This window comes from Salvelinus alpinus, chromosome 5 (genome assembly GCF_045679555.1).
Source record: "Salvelinus alpinus chromosome 5, SLU_Salpinus.1, whole genome shotgun sequence".
Lineage (NCBI taxonomy): Eukaryota > Metazoa > Chordata > Actinopteri > Salmoniformes > Salmonidae > Salvelinus > Salvelinus alpinus.
The window spans coordinates 49,851,600-49,872,249 of record NC_092090.1 but is presented as its reverse complement, the minus strand read 5'-3'; the positions used below and the strand labels follow the sequence as shown (position 1 = coordinate 49,872,249).

At 40.2% G+C, this 20,650-nt stretch overlaps 1 protein-coding gene across 1 annotated transcript in view; it reads left to right on the top strand.

The window, feature by feature from the left end:
* LOC139576292 (protein kinase C-binding protein NELL1-like) overlaps positions 1-20,650 on the top strand; it is a 528,592-nt gene that overhangs the window by 177,297 nt on the left and 330,645 nt on the right. The window contains exon 10 of the mRNA XM_071402224.1: positions 1,717-1,790. Within this exon, the coding sequence (XP_071258325.1) occupies positions 1,717-1,790 (74 nt within the window). The remainder of the gene's footprint in view (positions 1-1,716; positions 1,791-20,650) is intronic.

The window sequence follows — 20,650 nt, the reverse complement described above, 5'->3', positions numbered from 1 at the left end:
TACCGTAATTCACCCTACACTGATCCTTACTCAGTATGCAAGACCGGAGGGGAATATTTCTAGTATCTTGTTCAAATGGAAAAACACACACACAACAACTAATCCTGCTACGGCTCTGATGGTGTATAACGTAATCTGATAAACAATTCATATAGACTGAATTCAACAGCAAGGCCTACTTTTGTCTTAGATTCCTTGTACGGGGGCTCCAATATGTCGTGACTTTCATTAATGTGATGATTGTTATTTATTCAATCCACTATGTTTAATTCTAACCCGATTAAATTAATTATGTAACAATTAACGCATTAGGAATTTAGGGCACCACGGAAGAAGGTGTTTAACGAGTTACCATCTCCTGAATTAAACTCTAGAAGATATAAATATATCGACAACAGTAACTTATTAATCATTAGCTCATGTCAGTTCTAATTCTGAACAGTGGATCTGCAAGCACCTCAACCTTTGCTGATTATTCAGTAATACACAAATTGGTTTAATTATTTATTTACTAACCAACTAAATAATAACACAGAATACACATACACACTCACATGAGACAAACATCCCTTGTGGACTGACAAGATATGACGGCTTGTTACAACATACGGTTAGATGGAGAGGTGTTAAGAGAGAGCGAGAGACAGAGACAAAGGGACAAAGAGAATACTTATTGTACATTTTGAAACTATGCTCACAGTAACCATTTACTTTGCACATGAACCACCGGCCATTTTGGGATAAGAAGTAATGCATGTATTTACATGTGGATGTCTTTGTTCGTCGTTTGTCTCTGTTGAAACCAATCAATCCTTTTATGGGAAGGGGTCGATGGGTTTAAGGATCTGGTTGTCCACCAGAGATCACAATGTCCTCCTAAGTTGTCCTGGCTTGTTGTGAAGTGTTTTCAGAGCAGATACTCAGATGCTTGACTGAGATGGGATTTTCTCCTTCTTTCCTCGGGTAGATAGTCAAAGTTCCAAATCACTTTACATGCGTAGCTGCAGACTGGCATTGTTTCTGGTCTGGTAGGTGAGGTCTTCACCTCGTGTTGAGACTAAGTTCTAGCCATTTCCAACATGTAGCTAACACTCCACACTTTACTGGTGTAAATGATATATTCAGGGTTCTGCTCCCGACCACTTTACACGCCAGTAGCAATCTGGCAATGTTTTAGTCTGATATGTTAATTTTTAGCCAGTCCTTTTAAGCACTCTTGTCAAAAGGGCGGTTCCATCACGCTGACAAGCTCTCTAACCTAATTCGGGGCATGTCTAAACTAAAATCATGTTAATATCTTAACAAAAAATGTCTCATCCTTAATCATAGATTTTCTACAACATTTGGATGTAAACTTGACAGATAGAATGTGTACACTTTCCGAGTTACAGTATTTCCTTGATACCATTCTTAATGACATCACAAAAAAATAAACAATGTGACATGAATATTCTTTAGATCCCCACTGACCATACCTTAACATTCACATCTTAATATATGTTTGGACATTATAGTTTTGATGGCAAAAGTCTTCTGTAGACAAAGGGACATTCCTTCACCAATACTGAAGAGCTAGAGGGAGATTCCCCTGATGCCTAATTTATGACAAGGTGTCAAAACTGGCCCAACCCCCCACCCCTCCAGGAGAGTCATGACATACCATAATATATACTCACATATCACTAATGATAATGTACCTTTCCTTTGTCCTCACAGCAAAATGCACCTACATGGCCCAGACTTTGTCAGAGGGCCAGCGTGTGCTAACGAAGAGGTGCACAGAATGCAAGGTAACTACGGATCCGTCCCTCCCTGACTAACAGCATTAGGGTTGTCACGATATCATTATTGTGATACTCAGAACTATTGTGAAGTATCGTGATACCCAGAAGTACTATGAAGTATTGTGAAGTATCATGATAGTCATGGCAAGGAAACAAAACATGAAGCAGACTTAATTTATTGAGGAAAACGGTCCTAATGTTGGAAACAATAACACAAACAACAATACATGTAACCAGAGTCACATTTGTAAATATTCAAAGCTATTACACACAAACTATTTACATGAAGCAGGTTTTCAAAGAGTTGAGCGTGCTTCGTGTTTTCCTTCTTGCCATGAAAAATCGAGTATCATATTATTGTGATACTAGCATCGTGACAAGGAAGTTGTACAACTCAGTTCTGTAGATAGATTTGTGTAATTTAGTTATCCAACTGGCTTTATTAGTTCTCAGAGCCCAGACACAATCTGTTCAATCTTTCTTTTTTTATTCACATCCACGGGTGAGATATGAGGGTAATTGAGAGTAATTTATGAACATAGAAACAAAGGGCTGTTTGAAGTGACTGAGGGGTAAATCTAAGGAGCAGGGCTGACTCCCAATACGATCCCTCTACAGGATCCTATGGGCCCTGGTCAAAAGTAGTGAACTATTGGGAATACATTGCCATTTGGGTCGCATATTAAATTTAAGGAGCAGGCAGCACAGAGACCGTATTGCATTGCGGTAGACTATAATTAAAGTCATTATTCCGCTGAGGGAAAAAAGGACTCTCTTCTCTATGTGCTGCCATTTATCTTAAAAGGCACTTTTAAGAGGGAAAGTGTGTTTTACTGGTGTAATTGGTTACAAAGAGACTAGCCAGGCAGACAGGCAAAGGGTTTTAAGGCCCCCTTTAGACTTAACAGTGGTATTCAGTGCTCTGTAGGTAGCTTTCCTTCAGACAGAGATTACAGTCTCAATCATCTGCCACCATGATTGTTAAAGTGGAGAACTGCCCAGTTCGATGACATACAGTACCAGTCAAAAGTTTGGACACACCTACTCATTCAAGGGTTTTTCTTTATTTGTACTATTTTCTACATTGTAGAATAATAGGGAGGACAGCAAAACTATGAAACAACACATATAGAATCAGGTAGTAACAAATCAAGTGCTAAGCAAATCTCTTCAAAGTAGCCACGCTTTGCCTTGATGACAGCTTTGCACACTCTTGGCATTCTCTCAACCAGCTTCATGTGGAATGCTTTTCCAAAAGTCTTGAAGGAGTTCCCACATATGTTTAGTACTTGTTGGCTGCTTTTTCTACACTCTGCGGTCCATCTCATCCCAAACCATCTCAATTGGGATGAGGTCAGGTGATTGTGGAGGCCAGGTCATCTGATGCAGCACTCCATCAATCTTCTTCTTGGTCAAATAGCCCTTATACAGCCTGGAGGTATGTTTTGAGTCATTGTCTTGTTGAAAAACTAATGATAGTCCCAATAAGTACAAACCAGATGGCATGGCGTATCGCTGCAGAATGCTGTGGTAGCCATGCTGGTTAAGTGTGCCTTGGATTCTAAATAAATCACAGACAGTGTCACCATCAAAACAACCCCAAACCATCACACCTCCTCCTCCATGCTTCATGGTGGGAACCACACATGCAGAGATCATCTGTTTATCTACTCTGCATCTCACAAAGACTGCGGTTGGAACCAAAAATCTCAAATTTGGACTCATCAGACCAAAGGACATATTTCCACCGGTCTAATGTCCGTGTTTCTTGGCCCAAGCAAGTCTCTTTTTCTCATTGGTTTTGTCATGACTTACCCTGTTTGGGTGAGGATCATAGGCACCAGATCCCCCCCCCCCCTCCCCTCCCCTCTCCTCTCTCTCCCACCAGTTTTATGACCGGTAGTAAATACTGTGTAGAAACTTTGCGTTTGGCAGGATTGAGGGGAAAGAAACCCTTTTGTTACAAGAAGATTCCTCCCGCCAAAATGGTAACATCAAAAGGTTGAATAATTAAACAATATTTCTGTATTCCAAACAGTTGGAATGGTCCGTGGATACTTAAAGAACAATCCTGTCGAATTCATTAATAATTGGTGATGTAACTAAGGACAGTAGAACAACATAACTGTATCTCTGAATGTCTATATTTGCCAGTGATAAGATTCACATCCAAATGTTGGGGAACTGATATGATTAAATATGAAACTATTTGTGAGAAGATGTAATGTGATGTTGGCCTTCTAAATGAGATAATTGTTTTTCATATGAAGTCTTAACCAAGTCACTGGCCACGCCCACGTGAGCACAGACATTACGACAAAAGGAGGGAACTCCCCTTTTCCCCGAGTTCTTAATTAAGACTCGTGTCAAAGAGTATATAGACCAGAGGACGCACAAACAGTTAAGAAATCTACAAACCTAAAGACCAGAAAACATGGCGCTGTGGCTACTTGTTGGAATGGTTGGCAATTTAAATATAGACCAAACATCGTGAAGCGGTGGCAACATGGCTGAGAAATGGTTTAAAACTAAAGACCAAGCAGGGTGACGGTGTGAACCAGACATAATCAAATCAAATGTATTTATATAGCCTTTCTTACATCAGCTGATATATCAAAGTGCTGTACAGAAACCCAGCCTAAAACACCAAACAGCAAGCAATGCAGGTGTAGAAGCACGGTGGCTAGGAAAAACTCCCTAGAAAGGCCAAAACCTAGGAAGAAACCTAGAGAGGAACCAGGCTATGAGGGGTGGCCAGTCCTCTTCTGGCTGTGCCGGGTGGAGATTATAACAGAACATGGCCAAGATGTTCAAATGTTCATAAATGACCAGCATGGTCAAATAATAATAATCACAGTAGTTGTCGAGGGTGCAACAAGTCAGCACCTCAGGAGTAAATGTCAGTTGGCTTTTCATTGCCGATCATTAAGAGTATCTCTACCACTCCTGCTGTCTCTAGAGAGTTGAAAACAGCAGGTCTGGGACAGGTAGCACGTCCGGTGAACAGGTCAGGATTCCATAGCCGCAGGCAGAACAGTTGAAACTGGAACAGCAGCACGGCCAGGTGGACTGGGGACAGCAAGGAGTCATCATGCCAGGTAGTCCTGAGGCATGGTCTTAGGGCTCAGGTCCTCCGAGAGAGAGAAAGAAAGAGAGAATTAGAGAGAGCATACTTAAATTCACACAGGACACCGGATAAGACAGGAGAAGTACTCCAGATATAACAGACTGACCCTAGCCCCCAACACATAAACTACTGCAGCATAAATACTGGAGGCTGAGACGGGAGGGGTCAGGAGACACCTTGGCCCCATCCGATGATCGGGCCAAACAGGCAGGATATAACCCCACCCACTTTGCCAAAGCACAGCCCCCACACCACTAGAGGGATATCTTCAACCACCAACTTACCATCCTGAGACAAGGCCGAGTATAGCCCACAAAGATCTCCGCCATGGCACAACCCAAGGGGGGGGCGCCAACCCAGCCAGGAATATCACGTCAGTGACTCAACCCACTCAAGTGACACACCCCTCCTAGGGACGGCATGGAAGAGCACCAGTAAGCCAGTGACTCAGCCCCTGTAATAGGGTTAGAGGCAGAGAATCCCATTGGAGAGAGGGGAACCGGCCAGGCAGAAACAGCAAGGGCAGTTCGTTGCTCCAGAGCCTTTCCGTTCACCTTCACACTCCTGGGCCAGACTACACTCAATCATATGACCTACTGAAGAGATGAGTCTTCAATAAAGACTTGAAGGTTGAGATCGAGTCTGCGTCTCTCACATGGGTAGGCAGACCATTCCATAAAAATAGAGTTCTATTGGAGAAAGCCCTGCCTCCAGCTGTTTGCTTAGAAATTCTAGGGACAATTAGGAGGCCTGCGTCTTGTGACCGCAGCATAAGTTTAGGTATGTACGGCAGGACCAAATCGGAAAGATAGGTAGGAGCAAGCCCATGTAATGCTTTGTAGTTTAGCAGTAAAACCTTGAAATAAGCCCTTGCCTTAACAGGAAGCCAGTGTAGGGAGGCTAGCACTGGAGTAATGTGATAATTTTTGGGGGTTCTAGTCAGGATTCTAGCAGCCGTATTTATCACTAACTGAAGTTTATTTAGTGCTTTATCCGGGTAGCCGGAAAGTAGAGCATTGCAGTAGTCTAACCTATAAGTGACAAAAGCATGGATTAATTTTCTGCATCATTTTTGGACAGAAAGTTTCTGATTTTTGCAATGTTACGTAGATGGAAAAAAGCTGTCCTTGAAACAGTCTTGATATGTTCGTCAAAAGAGAGATCAGGGTCCAGAGTAACGCCGAGGTCCTTCACAGTTTTATTTGAGACGACTGTACAACCATCAAGATTAATTGTCAGATTCAACAGAAGATCTCTTTGTTTCTTGGGACCTAGAACAAGCATCTCTGTTTTGTCTGAGTATAAAAGTAGAAAGTTTGCAGCCATCCACTTCTTTATGTCTGAAACACAGGCTTCTAGCGAGGGCAATTTTGGGGCTTCACCATGTTTCATTGAAATGTACAGCTGTGTGTCATCTGCATAGCAGTGAAAGTTAATATTATGTTTTCAAATGACATCCCTAAGAGGTAAAATATATAGTGAAAACAATAGTGTTCCTAAAATGGAACCTTGAGGAACACCGAAATTTACAGTTGATTTGTCAGAGGACATACCATTCACAGAGACAAACTGATATCTTTCCGACAGATAAGATCTAAACCAGGCCAGAACTTGTCCGTGTAGACCAATTTGGGTTTCCAAGCTCTCCAAAAGAATGTGGTGATCGATGGTATCAAAAGCAGCACTAAGGTCTAGGAGCACGAGGACAGATGCAGAGCCTCGGTCTGACGCTATTAAAAGGTAATTTACCACCTTCACAAGTGCAGTCTCAGTGCTATGATGGGGTCTAAAACCAGACTGAAATATTTCGTATACATTTTTTGTCTTCACGAAGGCAGTGAGTTGATGCGCAACAACTTTTTCCTAAATTTTGGAGAGGAATGGAAGATTTGAAAGAGGCAAATAGTTTTTTATATTTTCTTGGTCAAGGTTTGGCTTTTTCAAGAGATGCTTTATTACTGCCACTTTTAGTGAGTTTGGTACACATCCGGTGGATAGAGAGACGTTTATTATGTTCAACATAGGAGGGCCAAGCACAGGAAGCAGCTCTTTCAGTAGTTTAGTTAGAATAGGGTCCAGTATGCAGCTTGCAGGTTTAGAGGCCAGGATTATTTTCATCATTGTGTCAAGAGATATAGTACTATAACACTTGAGTGTCTCTCTTGATCCTAGGTCCTGGCAGAGTTGTGCAGACTCAGGACAACTGAGCTTTGGAGGAATACGCAGATTTAAAGAGGAGTCCGTAATTTGCTTTCTAATGATCATGATCTTTTCCTCAAAGAAGTTCATGAATTTATCACTGCTGAAGTGAAAGCCATCCTCTCTTGGGGAATGCTGCTTTTTACTTAGCTTTGCGACAGTATCAAAAATAAATTTCAGATTGTTCTTATTTTCCTCAATTAAGTTGGAAAAATAGGATGATCGAGCAGCAGTGAGGGCTCTTCGATACTGCACGGTACTGTCTTTCCAAGCTAGTCGGAAGACTTCCAGTTTAGTGTGGCACCATTTCCGTTCAAATTTTCTGGAAGCTTGCTTCAGTGCTCGGGTATTTTCTGTATACCTGGGAGCTAGTTTCTTATAACAAATGTTTTTAGTTTTTAGGGGTTGCAACTGCATCTAGGGTATTGCGCAAGGTTAAATTGAGTTTCGCAGTTAGGTGGTTAACTGATTTTTGTCCTCTGACGTCCTTGGGTAGGCAGAGGGAGTTTGGAAGGGCATCAAAGAATCTTTGGGTTGTCTGAGAATGTATAGCACGACTTGTGATGCTCCTTGGTTGGGGTCTGAGCAGATTATTTGTTGCGATTGCAAACGTAATAAAATGGTGGTCCGATAGTCCCGGATTATGAGGAAAAACATTAAGATCCACAACATTTATTCCATGGGATAAAACTAGGTCGAGAGTATGACTGTGACAGTGAGTAGATCCAGAGACATGTTGGACAAAACCCACTGAGTCGATGATGGCGCCGAAAGCCTTTTGGAGTGGGTCTGTGGACCCACTCCAAAATTTGAAATGTATGTGCTATAACTACAAGGTCCGATAGGAATTCAGGGAACTCAGTGAGGAACGCTGTATATGGCCCAGGAGGCCTGTAAACAGTAGCTATAAAAAGTGATTGAGTAGGCTGCATAGATTTCATGACTAGAAGCTCAAAAGACGAAAAATAAATAAATAATTGTAAATTGAAATTTGCTATCGGAAATGTTAGCAACATCTCCGCCTTTGCGGGATGCACGGGGGATATGGTCACTAGTGTAACCAGGAGGTGAGGCCTCATTTAACACAGTAAATTAATCAGGCTTAAGCCATGGTTCAGTCAGGCCAATCACATCAAGACTATGATCAGAGATAAGTTCATTGACTAGAACTGCCTTTAAAGTGAGGGATCTAACATTAAGTAGCCCTATTTTGAGATGTGAGGTATCACGATCTCTTTCAATAATGGCAGGAATGGAGGAGGTCTTTATTCTAGTGAGATTGCTAAGGCGAACACCGCCATGTTTAGTTTTGCCCAACCTAGGTCGAGGCACAGACACTGTCTCAATGGGGATAGCTGAGCTGACTACACTGACTGTGCTAGTGGCAGACTCCACTAAGCTGGCAGGCTGGCTAACAGCCTGCTGCCTGGCCTGCATCCTATATCATTGAGGAGCTAGAGGAGTTAGAGCCCCGTCTATGTTGGTAGATAATGAATGATTAAGAAACTTTGAAACACTCTGAAACTTTCTCGAGTGAAGAGGAAGACTACACAGGAAAATTCAGTCTGCAGCTGTTTAAGTGCTTTAGTCTAGTAACCTCGACCGAGAACCACAGGGAAAACTCTTTTCACTAGGCGTGCAGAGTTCAATTAGTTATAGTTTTATCTAAATCTAGAAATTGTTTTAATTATTATTAACAAAATTCCTAACAATATCGCTGATTCATCATTTATGCTAGGGTTCGTGCAGATATCCAAGGATTTTGAAACATTCAGAATGTGACTGGTAGAAGATAATTAATTAATGACTGAAATGTAAGATATATTTCTATCTATAGAATTAATTCAGAAAACGGTAACTCATTAATCTTTTCACATGTACCAACACACGGGTGTGATCATTCTACAGTTGTACCTGTACCGTACGATCAAACCGGTGTGATTAGAACGCGTATTTAGAACGTCCAGTTTCGAATGACGTAACAATCAGCATTTGAGCTGGCCAGTGTTTTTTCAGAAACATTTTGCACAAACACGGTCCTTAGAAAGTTATGTCCAGAATGTGAGCAGTTTATTTTTGGATGCAATGTTTAGACATTCACAGAAGTTGCTACAGCATAACACAATTATCCAAACAGGAAAAATCTGGGCTACATTTGTCCTAGCGCTAACTGAGGAAAGATTGACATAACACAAGCGGTCATATTTTTATAACTCTCGGCTGACAGAAACTACAATATGAATTAGCTAATAGTAATTACTATTTATAATTAATCACATCACGGTTGAGCTCACCATTGATCGAAATAATTGAGTAAAACACTTTCTAGAAATCGAAAGTAATCCGACGATGGGTAGTTTGTGCACGCCGCCATGCTTGTTTTGTCACATCATCCAAAGATAATAAGAGGAGAAAAGATGAGTTTGGTCTGTTTATAGTATGCATGTTGAAGGGGTTGTGTCGTCTACGATCATCCACTTCCCTTCATTCACTTCCGGAAGTTTACCCGAAAGATGAGTGAACCATTCCCTCACCTCATTATAACATATTTGGTCTGGCAGATTATGTGACACCCAGAATGCATTATATAATGTCAACAAACATGGCGCCACACATACAGTGCCTTGCAAAAGTGTTCATCCCCCTTGGTGTTTTCCTATTTTGTTGCGTTACAACCTGTAATTTAAATTTATATTTATTTGGATTTCATGCAATGGACATAGACAAAATATTCCAAATTGGTGAAGTGAAATAAAAAAAAATCACCCACCCAAAAAATGAAATGTGGTGCGTGCATGTATATTCACCCCCTTTGCTATGAAGCCCCTAAATAAGATCTGGTGCAACCAATTACCTTCAGAAGGGACATAATTAGTTAAATAAAGTCCACCTGTGTGCAATTTAAGTGTCACATGATCTCAGTATATATGCACCTGTTCTGAAAGGCCCCAGAGTCTGCAACACCAAGAAAACGGCACCATGAAGACCAAGGAGCTCTTCAAACAGGTCAGGGACAAAGTTGTGGAGAAGTACAGATCAGTGTTGAGTTATTTATTTATTTTTATTTATTTAACCTTTATTTAACCAGGAAGGGCTCATTGAGATTTAAAATCTCTTTTTCAAGAGCGTCCTGGCCAAGATAGGCAGCACCAAGTCATTACAAAAATTACAGACAGACAACATGAAAAACTACAAGTAATCTAGTAAAAAACCATTGAATTCACAAGAGTATAACAATATCAAAAACAGCAAATTAAAAACATTGACAGGTCAGGGAATCAGCCTCAAAATCCTTCATCAGTGATTTAAAAACACCAATCGGGACAAGTTCTTCCAGTTTAAAATTATTTTGTAAGGTGTTCCAAGACAATGGCGCAGAGTACATAAAAGACCTTTTACCAAATTCAGTTCGGACATTTGGAACAGTTAGCAGGATAAAGTCTAGCGAACGAAGAGAGTACCCACCACATTTCTGAACAATAAAAATGCCCAAATAAAAAGGTAGTAAACCCAAAATGGCTTTGTAAATAAAAGTATACCAGTGACTGAGCCTACGAGTGACAAGAGAAGGCCAGCCAACCCTGGTATATAAAGTGCAGTGGTGCGTAAGGGTTTTGCAGTTTAAAATAAATCTCAAAGTGCCATGGTAAAGAGTGTCAATTGATCTCAAACACTGAGCGGAAGCATTCATATATAAAATATCCCCATAGTCTAGTAAAGGCATAAATGTAGCTGATACTAGCCTCCTTCTGGCTTCAAAAGAAAAACAGGCCTTATTCCTAAAATAAAATCCCAATTTCAGCTTCAATTTTTTTGTAAGTTGTTGAATATGCAATTTAAAAGAGAGGCCGTCATCAATTAGAATTCCAAGATATTTATATGAGGTTACAACCTCAATCTCCTTGCCCTGACAGGTAGTAATAGGTGATAGGTTCAGAGGTCTATTTCTTGCATTAGAAAACACCATTAGTTTAGTTTTGTCAGTATTGAGGATAAGCTTCAATTTACACAAGGTATGTTGAACAGTATAAAAAGCAGTTTGCAAGTTCTGGAAAGCTTTTGTAAGAGATGAGGCACAACAGTAAATAACAGTATCATCAGCATAAAAATGAAGTTGTGCATTTTGGACATTTTTGTCTAAATCATTTATATAAATAGTGAATAAGAGAGGACCAAGTACAGAGCCTTGGGGCACACCATTCAGGACAGACAATTTAACAGACATAAGCCCATCAAATTGAGTGCACTGAGTTCTATCAGACAGATAGTTAGCAAACCATGCAACTGCATGCTCTGAAAGACCTACACTCGACAATCTCTGCCTCAGTATAGCATGATCAACTGTATCAAAAGCCTTAGAGAGATCAATAAAAAGTCAGACACAGTGCTGTTTTTTGTCAAGGGCTTCAGTGATATCATTTAAAACCTTCATGGCTGCTGTAATTGTGCTATGCTTCTTCCTGAAGCCCGATTGGTACATTGATAAAATAGAGTTAGTAAATAAAAACTCTTTTAGCTGTTCACTTACAAGGGTTTCAAGTATTTTCACCAGGGGTGACAGCTTTGAGATTGGCCTATAATTATTTAAAAGAGTTGGATCTCCCCCTTTTAAAAGTGGTAGGACAAATGCTGATTTCCAGATCTTTGGAATTTCATTACATTCCAGGGTTAGATTGAACAGATATGTAAGTGGTTCAGCTATGAAATCAGCTGCCAGATTTACAAAGCAGGGATCCAAAAGATCAGGACCTGCAGGCTTTCTCTGATCTATGGATTTCAGGGCTTTATGTACCTCCTGCACTGAGAATGGCAAAAAGCTAAAAGTTTGACCAGCTCTCACTGGTTCATCCACACAGGGTTGTACAGAGACAGAGGACACTGGTTCATCCACACAGGGTTGTACAGAGACAGAGGACACTGAATCAAACAGCCTACCAGATGATACAAAGTGCTCATTGAAACAATTCAGCATTTCAGTTTTGTCATATATAGCAACAGAGTCCTTCAAAACACATGACGGTAATTCATTAACATTACTGTTACCAGACATGGACTTAATAGCATTCCAAAACTTTCTAGGGTCATTCAGGTTATCAGTGGTAACAGACATAAAATATTCAGACTTGGCCTTCCGGAGAAGAAAAGAACACTTGTTTCTTAACTGCCTAAAAATAAGCCAATCAGCATCGGAACAAGATTTCCTTGCTTTAGCCCAGGCTAGATTACGGTTGTGAATAATACAAGACAGCTCAGAAGAAAACCATGGATTATCCCGCCCTTTAACCCTGAACCTGCGGAATGGTGCATGTTTGTTTACTATTTGGAAAAAACCATCATGAAAGAATATCCAGGCAGTTTCCACATCAGGGATAAGCTCAATCTTGCTCCAGTCAAAATAAAACAAATCATGAAAGAAAGCCTGCTCATTAAAACACTTCAAATTTCTCTTACGAATAAAACGTGGATTTGTCTTTGGAACCTTAGTATTTCTAACAGCAACAGCACAATGGTCACTTAAATCATTACAAAAAACACCAACCGCAGAATATTTATGTGGAACATTTGTCAATATCAAATCAATCAGGGTAGATTTATCTGGGCATTTAAGATTTGGGCGAGTGGGTGAATTAATCAGCTGGGTAAGATTCATAGAATTACAAAACATTTTTAAATCATCAGACACCGGCTTTAACCAACACCAGTTGAGATCACCAATCAAGATCATTTCACTGTAAAGAAGTTTAGACATAAGGTGCATCAAAGAAGAAAATGCATCACCGAGAGCAGAGGGGGGTCTATAACAGCCAATCACAGTTATAGAAAGACCCTTTGAAACCTCAATATTCAAAGCAAGAAATTCCAACTGTTTACAAATAGTTTCAGACTTTGCCACACTTACATGGAATTTAGATTTGACATATATAGCCACCCCCCCACCTTTCTTAACCCGATCAGTGCGATAAACATTGTAACCACTTATATAAATATCCTTATCAAAAATAGACTTGCTGAGCCAGGTTTCAGAAAACACAATTACATCAGCATCAGTTGATTTAGCCCAAATCCTAACCCCATCAATTTTTGACAACAGGCTGCGTACATTTAAATGAAAAATACCAAAACCAGATCTTGATTTAAAATCAGAGGGGGTTTGGAGACATTGCATATCAGGGCCAGGGTTAGGTTGCACGTTACCTGATATCAACAACAGAAGAATAACTAGGCACCTCTGTTTAATAACCTTGCACGGCTTCTCTTTTTTAAGAGACCTACTGCAAGCGAATTCTACAAGTGAGTTTCCAGACAATACAAAACAGTCATTTAAAACCATTAGACTTTGGTAGTGACACAAATTCGTACTGTTCACATCATGACACAAATGCATCGGCACTTGGACGAGTGGACCGAGTGAAAAAGAGCGAGTTTCTGCAGACAAAATGTCTAATGGACGCGAGAGTACATTGTCAGATGTACTCACCCTGCGACAATGTTCGTTTTCTCCAGAGTTCAGTAAAGTCAGTGCACAAAGCAATACCACGTAAATTGTCATTTTCTCTGACAAAAAAACAAGAGGCCAACGAAGGTAAGGGGAGAGAGGTACAGCGTGTATGTGAATCAATGTGAGTGTTTGCGCGTGTGAGTAGATTGGGTGTTGAGGGCGATAGAGAGAACGGGTTGAGCTGCCACTGACAGCCAGGCGAAGAGCAAAAAGGAGCAGCTTGGACAAGACACTCCGCGGACGAAGGAGGAACTCAGGCCAGCCAGAGATAGGGTTACTTTGGTAAACTTCAAGTAATGAAGTGCCGAGTTGAGGAGGACCCGTGATCTTTACACCAGCAAAAATAAAATAGTTTGCACTACACAACAACGAAGTTACGCAACCATAAATAAATAGATTATTAGTAGTTTAAAATGTACTAGTCACAAACAAACGACTTGACATGCTGCCATCTTGGATTTTGCCGATTTCAGGATAGGTGTTATAAAAAAATATCAGAAACTTTGAACATCCCACGGAGCACCATAAATCCATTATAAAAAAATTGAAAGAATATGGCACCACAACAAACCTACCAATGTAACATTCTTCGTTGGGCGAAAGAGAGGAGGACCAAGATGCAGCGTGGTGAGTATTCATTTTAATAAGAATACTTAACCAACGAACAAAACAATAAACTGACGAACGAAAACGTAACAGTCCCGTATAGTAAACACAGGAACAGGAACAATCACCCACAACCCACAAAGACAAAACAGGCTACCTAAATATGGCTCCCAATCAGAGACAACGACTAACACCTGCCTCTGATTGAGAACCATATCAGGCCAAACACATAGAAACAGACTAACTAGGCATACAACATAGAATGCCCACTCATATCACACCCTGACCAAACAAAACATAGAAACATACAACGCAAACTATGGTCAGGGCGTGACAGCCAAGAGAGGGCCGCCCACCAAAACTCACAGACCAGGTAAGGAGGGCATTCATCAGAGAGGCAACAAAGAGACCAACGATAACCCTGAAGGAGCTGCAAAGCTCCACAGCGGAGATTGGAGTATCTGTCCAAAGGACCACTTTAAGCCGTACACTCCACAGAGCTGGGCTTTACGGAAGAGTGTTCAGAAAAAAAGGCATGTGGGAGACTCCCCAAACATATGGAAGAAGGTAGTCTGGTCAGATGAAACAAAAATGTAGCTTTTTGGCCATCAAGGAATACGCAATGTCTGGCACAAACACGACACCTCTCATCACCCGAGAACACCATCCTGATGGTTTTCATTGGCAGGGACTGGAAAACTGTTCAGAATTGAAGGAATGATGGATGGCGCTAAATACAGGGAAATTCTTGATGGAAACCTGTTGTAGTCTACCAGAGATTTGAGACTGGGACACAGGTTCACCTTCCAGCAGGACAATGACCCTAAGCATACTTCTAAAGCGACACTCGTGTTTTAAGAAGAAAACATTTAAATGTCTTAGAATGGCCTAGTCAAAGCCCAGATCTCAATCCAATTGAGAATCTGTGGTATGACTTAAAGATTGCAGTACAACAGCGAAACCCATCCAACTTGAAGGAGCTGGAGCAGTTTTGCCTTGAAGACTGGGCAAAAATCCCAGTGGCTAGAGGTTTCAAGCTTATAGAGACATACTCCAAGAGACTTGCAGCTGTAATTGCTGCAAAATGTGGTTCTACAAACTATTGACATAGGGGGGTGAATAGTTATGCATGCACGTTCAAGTTTTCTGTTTTTTTGTTTCACAATAAAAAATATTTTCCATCTTTAAAGTCTTCAAGGCATGTTGTGCAAATCAAATGATACAAACCTCCCCAAAATCTATTTTAATTCCAGGTTGTAAGGCAACAAAATAGCAAAAATGCCAAGGGGGGTGAATACTTTCTCAAGCCACTACAGCTGGCAAATAGCTTAGCTAATTATAATCAGTACAGCCTTCAAAAAAGTATTTTACACACATCACAGGTGTCCATTAGAATATATGCAATATTCATAATGCATTATTTGTCACCAGTAATTGAAAACGTGAATAAAACTGTAAACAACAATATACTCCATACATACATAAACTCAGCAAAAAAAGACACGTCCTCTGAATGTCAACTGTGTTTATGTTCAGCAAACTTAATATGTGTAAATATTTGTATGAACATAACAAGATAAACAACTGAGACATAAACTGAACATGTTCCACAGACATGTGACTAACAGAAATGGAATAATGTGTCCCTGAACAAAGGGGAGTCAAAATCAAAAGTAACAGTCAGTATCTGGTGTGGCCACCAGCTGCATTAAGTACTGCAGTGCATCTCCTCCTCATGCCTCCTTGCAGTATGCCTAAAGCACGTTCACGCAGATGAGCAGGGACCCTGGGCATCTTTCTTTTGGTGTTTTTCAGAGTCAGTAGAAAGGCCTCTTTAGTGTCCTATGTTTTCATAACTTTGACCTCAATTGCTTACCGTCTGTAAGCTGTTAGTGTCTTAACGACCGTTCCACAAGTGCATGTTTATTAATTGTTTGTGGTTCATTGAACAAGCATGGGAAACAGTGTTTAAACCCTTTACAATGAAGATCTGTGAAGTTATTTGGATTTTTACGAATTATCTTTGAAAGACACGGTCCTGAAGAAGGGACATTTCTTTTTTTGCTGAGTTTATATATGTACATACATACATTACCGTTCAAAAGTTTGGGGTCACTTAGAAATGTCCTTGTTTTTGAAAGAAAAGCACATTTTCTGTCCATTAAAATAACATCAAATTGATCAGAAATACATTGGAGACATTGTTAATGTTGTAATTGAATATTGTAGCTGGAAACGGCTGATTGTTTAGAAAATTGAATATCTACATAGGCATCCATCACTCCTGTGTTCCAATGGCACGTTGTGTTAGCTAATCCGAGTTTATCATTTTAAAAGGCTAATTGATTATTAGAGAACCCTTTTGCAATTATGTTAGCACAGCTGAAAACTCTTGTGTTTATTAAAGAAGTAATAAAACTGGCCTTTTTAGACTAGTTGAGTATCTGGAGAATCTGCAGTTGTGGGTTCGATTACAGGCTCAAAATGGCCAGAAACAAAGACCTTTCTTCTGAAACTCGTCAGCCTATTCTTGTTCTGAGAAATTAATGCAATTCCATGTAAGAAATTGCCAAGAAACTAAAGATCTTGTACAACGCTGTGTACTACTTCCTTCACATAACAGGGCAAACTGGCTCTAACCAGAATAGAAAGAGGAGTGGGAGGTCCCATTCCACAACTGAGCAAGAGGACAAGTACAATAGAGTGTCTAGTTTGAGAAACAGATGCCTCATAAGTCCTCACTGGCAGCTTCATTAAATAGTACCCACAAAACACCATTCTCAACGTCAACAGTGAAGAGGCGACGCCGGGATGCTGGCCTTGTAGACAGAGCTCCTCTGTCCATTGAATGTATTATTTTGACCATCTTACTCTTTTCTTCTTGATGGCCAGTCTGACATATATAATTTTTTCTTTGCAACGCTGCCTAGAAGGCCAGCATCCCGGAGTCGCCTCTTCACTGTGTACTTTGAGACTGGTGTTTTGCGGGTACTATTTAATGAAGCTGCCAGTTAGATTTGGGTATGTCATTTTAGGCGAACATTTAAAAAAAGGGGCGGATCCTTTAACTGTCCTGTTGCGTAATAATCACGTTTTGGAACACTGAGTGCATTCTGACAGCACGTGCATAAAACAACTCCCGCTGGGGCGACCGTTAGAAATATTTGTAGCTCACGTGTGAAAAGGTTAATCATGGTGCCCCAAGATTGCTGATGAGTTAGTTGTTACATGAGTAGTTTAATCATCGTAGTAATTAAACATAGTTAATCGATTTGATAAAAGAATTGTCATCACATTAATGATAGCCAAAGACATGACAGTGTCCTTTAGTAGGAGTTTCTTTGCAGCAATTCAACCATGAAGCCCTGATTTACGCAGTCTCCTCTGAACAATTGATGTTGAGATGTGTCTGTTACTTGAACTCTGAAATCTGAGGTGCAGTTGACACTAATGAACTTATCCTCTTCAGCAGAGGTAACTCTGGGTCTTCCTTTCCTGTGGCGATTCTCATGAGAGCCAGTTTCATTATAGCGCTTGATGGTTTTTGCGACTGCACTTGAAGAAACTTTAAAAGTTCTTGAAATGTTCCGGATTGACTGACCTTCATGTCTTAAAGTAATGATGGACTGTTGTTTCTCTTAGCTTTTTTTTCAGCTGTTCTTGCCATAATATGGACTTGGTCTTTTACCAAATAGGGCTATCTTCTGTATACCACCTCTACCTTGTCACAACACAACTGATTGGCTCAAACACATTAAGAAGGAAAGAAATGCCACAAATGAACTTTATCAAGAAACACCATGTTAATTCAAATGTATTCCAGGTGACTACCTCATGAAGCTGGTTGAGAGAATGCCAAGAGTGTGCAAAGCTGTCATCAAGGCAAAGGGTGGCTACTTTGAAGAATCAAAAATATAAAATAGATTTTGATTTGTTTAACACTTTTTTTGGTTACTACATGATTCCATATGTGTTATTTCATGGTTTTTATGTCTTCGCTATTATTCTACAATGTAGAAAATAGAAAAAATAAAGAAATCCTTGAATGAGTAGGTCCCAACTTTTGACTGGTACTGTAGATGTACATACTTCCTATTATCAAATTACAGCAAACCAGAGCGTTTAAAGGGGAAATTAGGACATTACATTTAAAAAGTTGCCCCTATCACTCCCATTGATTTGTAGCTATTAGTCGCTTAAGTTAGCTGAAGCTTGTAGTGTCTTTTATAGCAGTGGGCTAAATCAGGGTTCCACGGAGTGTTTCTTGGTAGTCTTAAACAAATCTACATTGAATCAAAAGTATACACCTCACACACATGGTTACAGACTTAATACAGGTGTCTCTTTTTTATGTCAAATATAGAGTTGAAATGTATTACATTTTGTGTTTGCATCCCATTGTTACACTTTATATACAGTTGAAGTCAGAAGTTTACATACACTTAGGTTGGAGTCATTTAAAACTCATTTTTCAACCACTCCACAAATTTCTTGTTAGCAAACTATTGTTTTGGTAAGTCGGTTAGGACATCTACTTTGTGCATGACACAAGTAATTTTTCCAAAAATTGTTTACAGACAGATTATTTCACTTATAATTCACTGTATCACAATTCCAGTGGGTCAGAGGTTTACATACACCAAGTTGACTGTGCCTTTAAACAGCTTGGAAAATTCCAGAAAATTATGTCATGGCTTTAGAAGCTTCCGATAGGCTAATTGACATAATTTGAGTCAATTGGAGGTGTACCTGTGGATGTATTTCAAGGTCTACCTTCAAACTCAGTGCCTCTTTGCTTGACATCATGAGAAAATCATAAAAAATCAGCCAAGACCTCAGAAAAAAAACTTGTAGACCTCCACGAGTCTGGTTCATCCTTGGGAGCAATTTCCAAACACCTGAAGGTACCACGTTCATCTGTACAAACAATAGTACACAAGTATAAACACCATGGGACCACGCAGCCGTCATACCGCTCAGGAAGAAGATGCGTTCTGTCTCCTAGAGATGAACGTACTTTGGTGCGAAAAGTGCAAATCAATCCCTGAACAATAGCAAAGGACCTTGTAAAGATGCTGGAGGAAACAGGTACTTAAGTAACTATATCCACAGTAAAACGAGTCCTATATCGACATAACCTGAAAGGCCACTCAGCAATGAAGAAGCCACTGCTTCAAAACCGCCATAAAAAAGCCAGACTACGGTTTGCACATGGGGACAAAGATCATACTTTTAGGTGAAATGTCCTCTGGTCTGATGAAACAAAAATAGAACTGTTTGGCCATAATGACCATCGTTATGTTTGGAGGAAAAAGGGGGAGGCTTGCAAGCTGAAGAACACTATCCCAACTGTGATAGATGGGGGTGGCAGCATCATGTTGTGGGGGTGCTTTGCTGCAGGAGGGACTGGTGCACTTCACAAAATAGATGGCATCATGAGGATGGAACATTTTGTGGATATATTGAAGCAAGATCTCAAGACATCAGTCAGGAAGTTAAAGCTTGGTCGCAAATGGGTCTCCAAATGGACAATGACCCCAAGCATACTTCCAAAGTTGTGGCAAAATGGCTTAAGGACAACAAAGTCAAGGAATTGGAGTGGCCATCACAAAGCCCTGACCTCAATCCGATAGAAAATGTATTTTATTGTGGGAAGCTTGTGGAAGGCTACCCGAAACGTTTGACCTAAGTTAAACAATTTAAAGGCAATGCTACCAAATACTAATTGAGTGTATGTAAACTTCTTAATTAACCACTGGGAATGTGATGAAATAAATAAAAGCTGAAAAATCATTCTCTCTACTATTAATCTGACATTTCACTTCCTTAAAATGAAGTGGTGATCCTAACTGACCTAAGATAGGGAATTTTTATTTGGATTAAATGTCAGGAATTGTGAAAAATGTAGTTTAAATGTATTTGGCTTCAACTGTACATCTCAAAAGACTGAAATATAACAAAACCGTTTGACATAGAAACACTGCATTTTCGGCGGCTTTCAACTTTGTGCAACAGTTTCCTGTTTCAACATGACAATGCCCCCTGTGCACAATGTGAGGTCCATACAGAAATGGTTTGTTGGGATCGGTGTGGAAGAACTTGACTGGCCTGCACAGAGCTCTGACCTCAACCCCATTTGAACACCTTTGGGATGAATTGGAACTCCGACTGCGAGCCAGGACAATTGCCCACATCATGTAACTCAGTCAAGCAGTTAAATCAGAACAGCATAGACTGTGAAGAGACAAACACACACACACACACACTGCATTCTCAAACACATGCTAACACACATACACATACATTTTAATATTGTTATTTTGCTGTATTATTGATTTTGTATTGTAGATATGTCATTTTAGAGTAGTGTGTAGTGTTATGTATTGTTTTATTGTATGTAATTGTGATTGGACCACAGGAAGAGTAGCTGCTGCC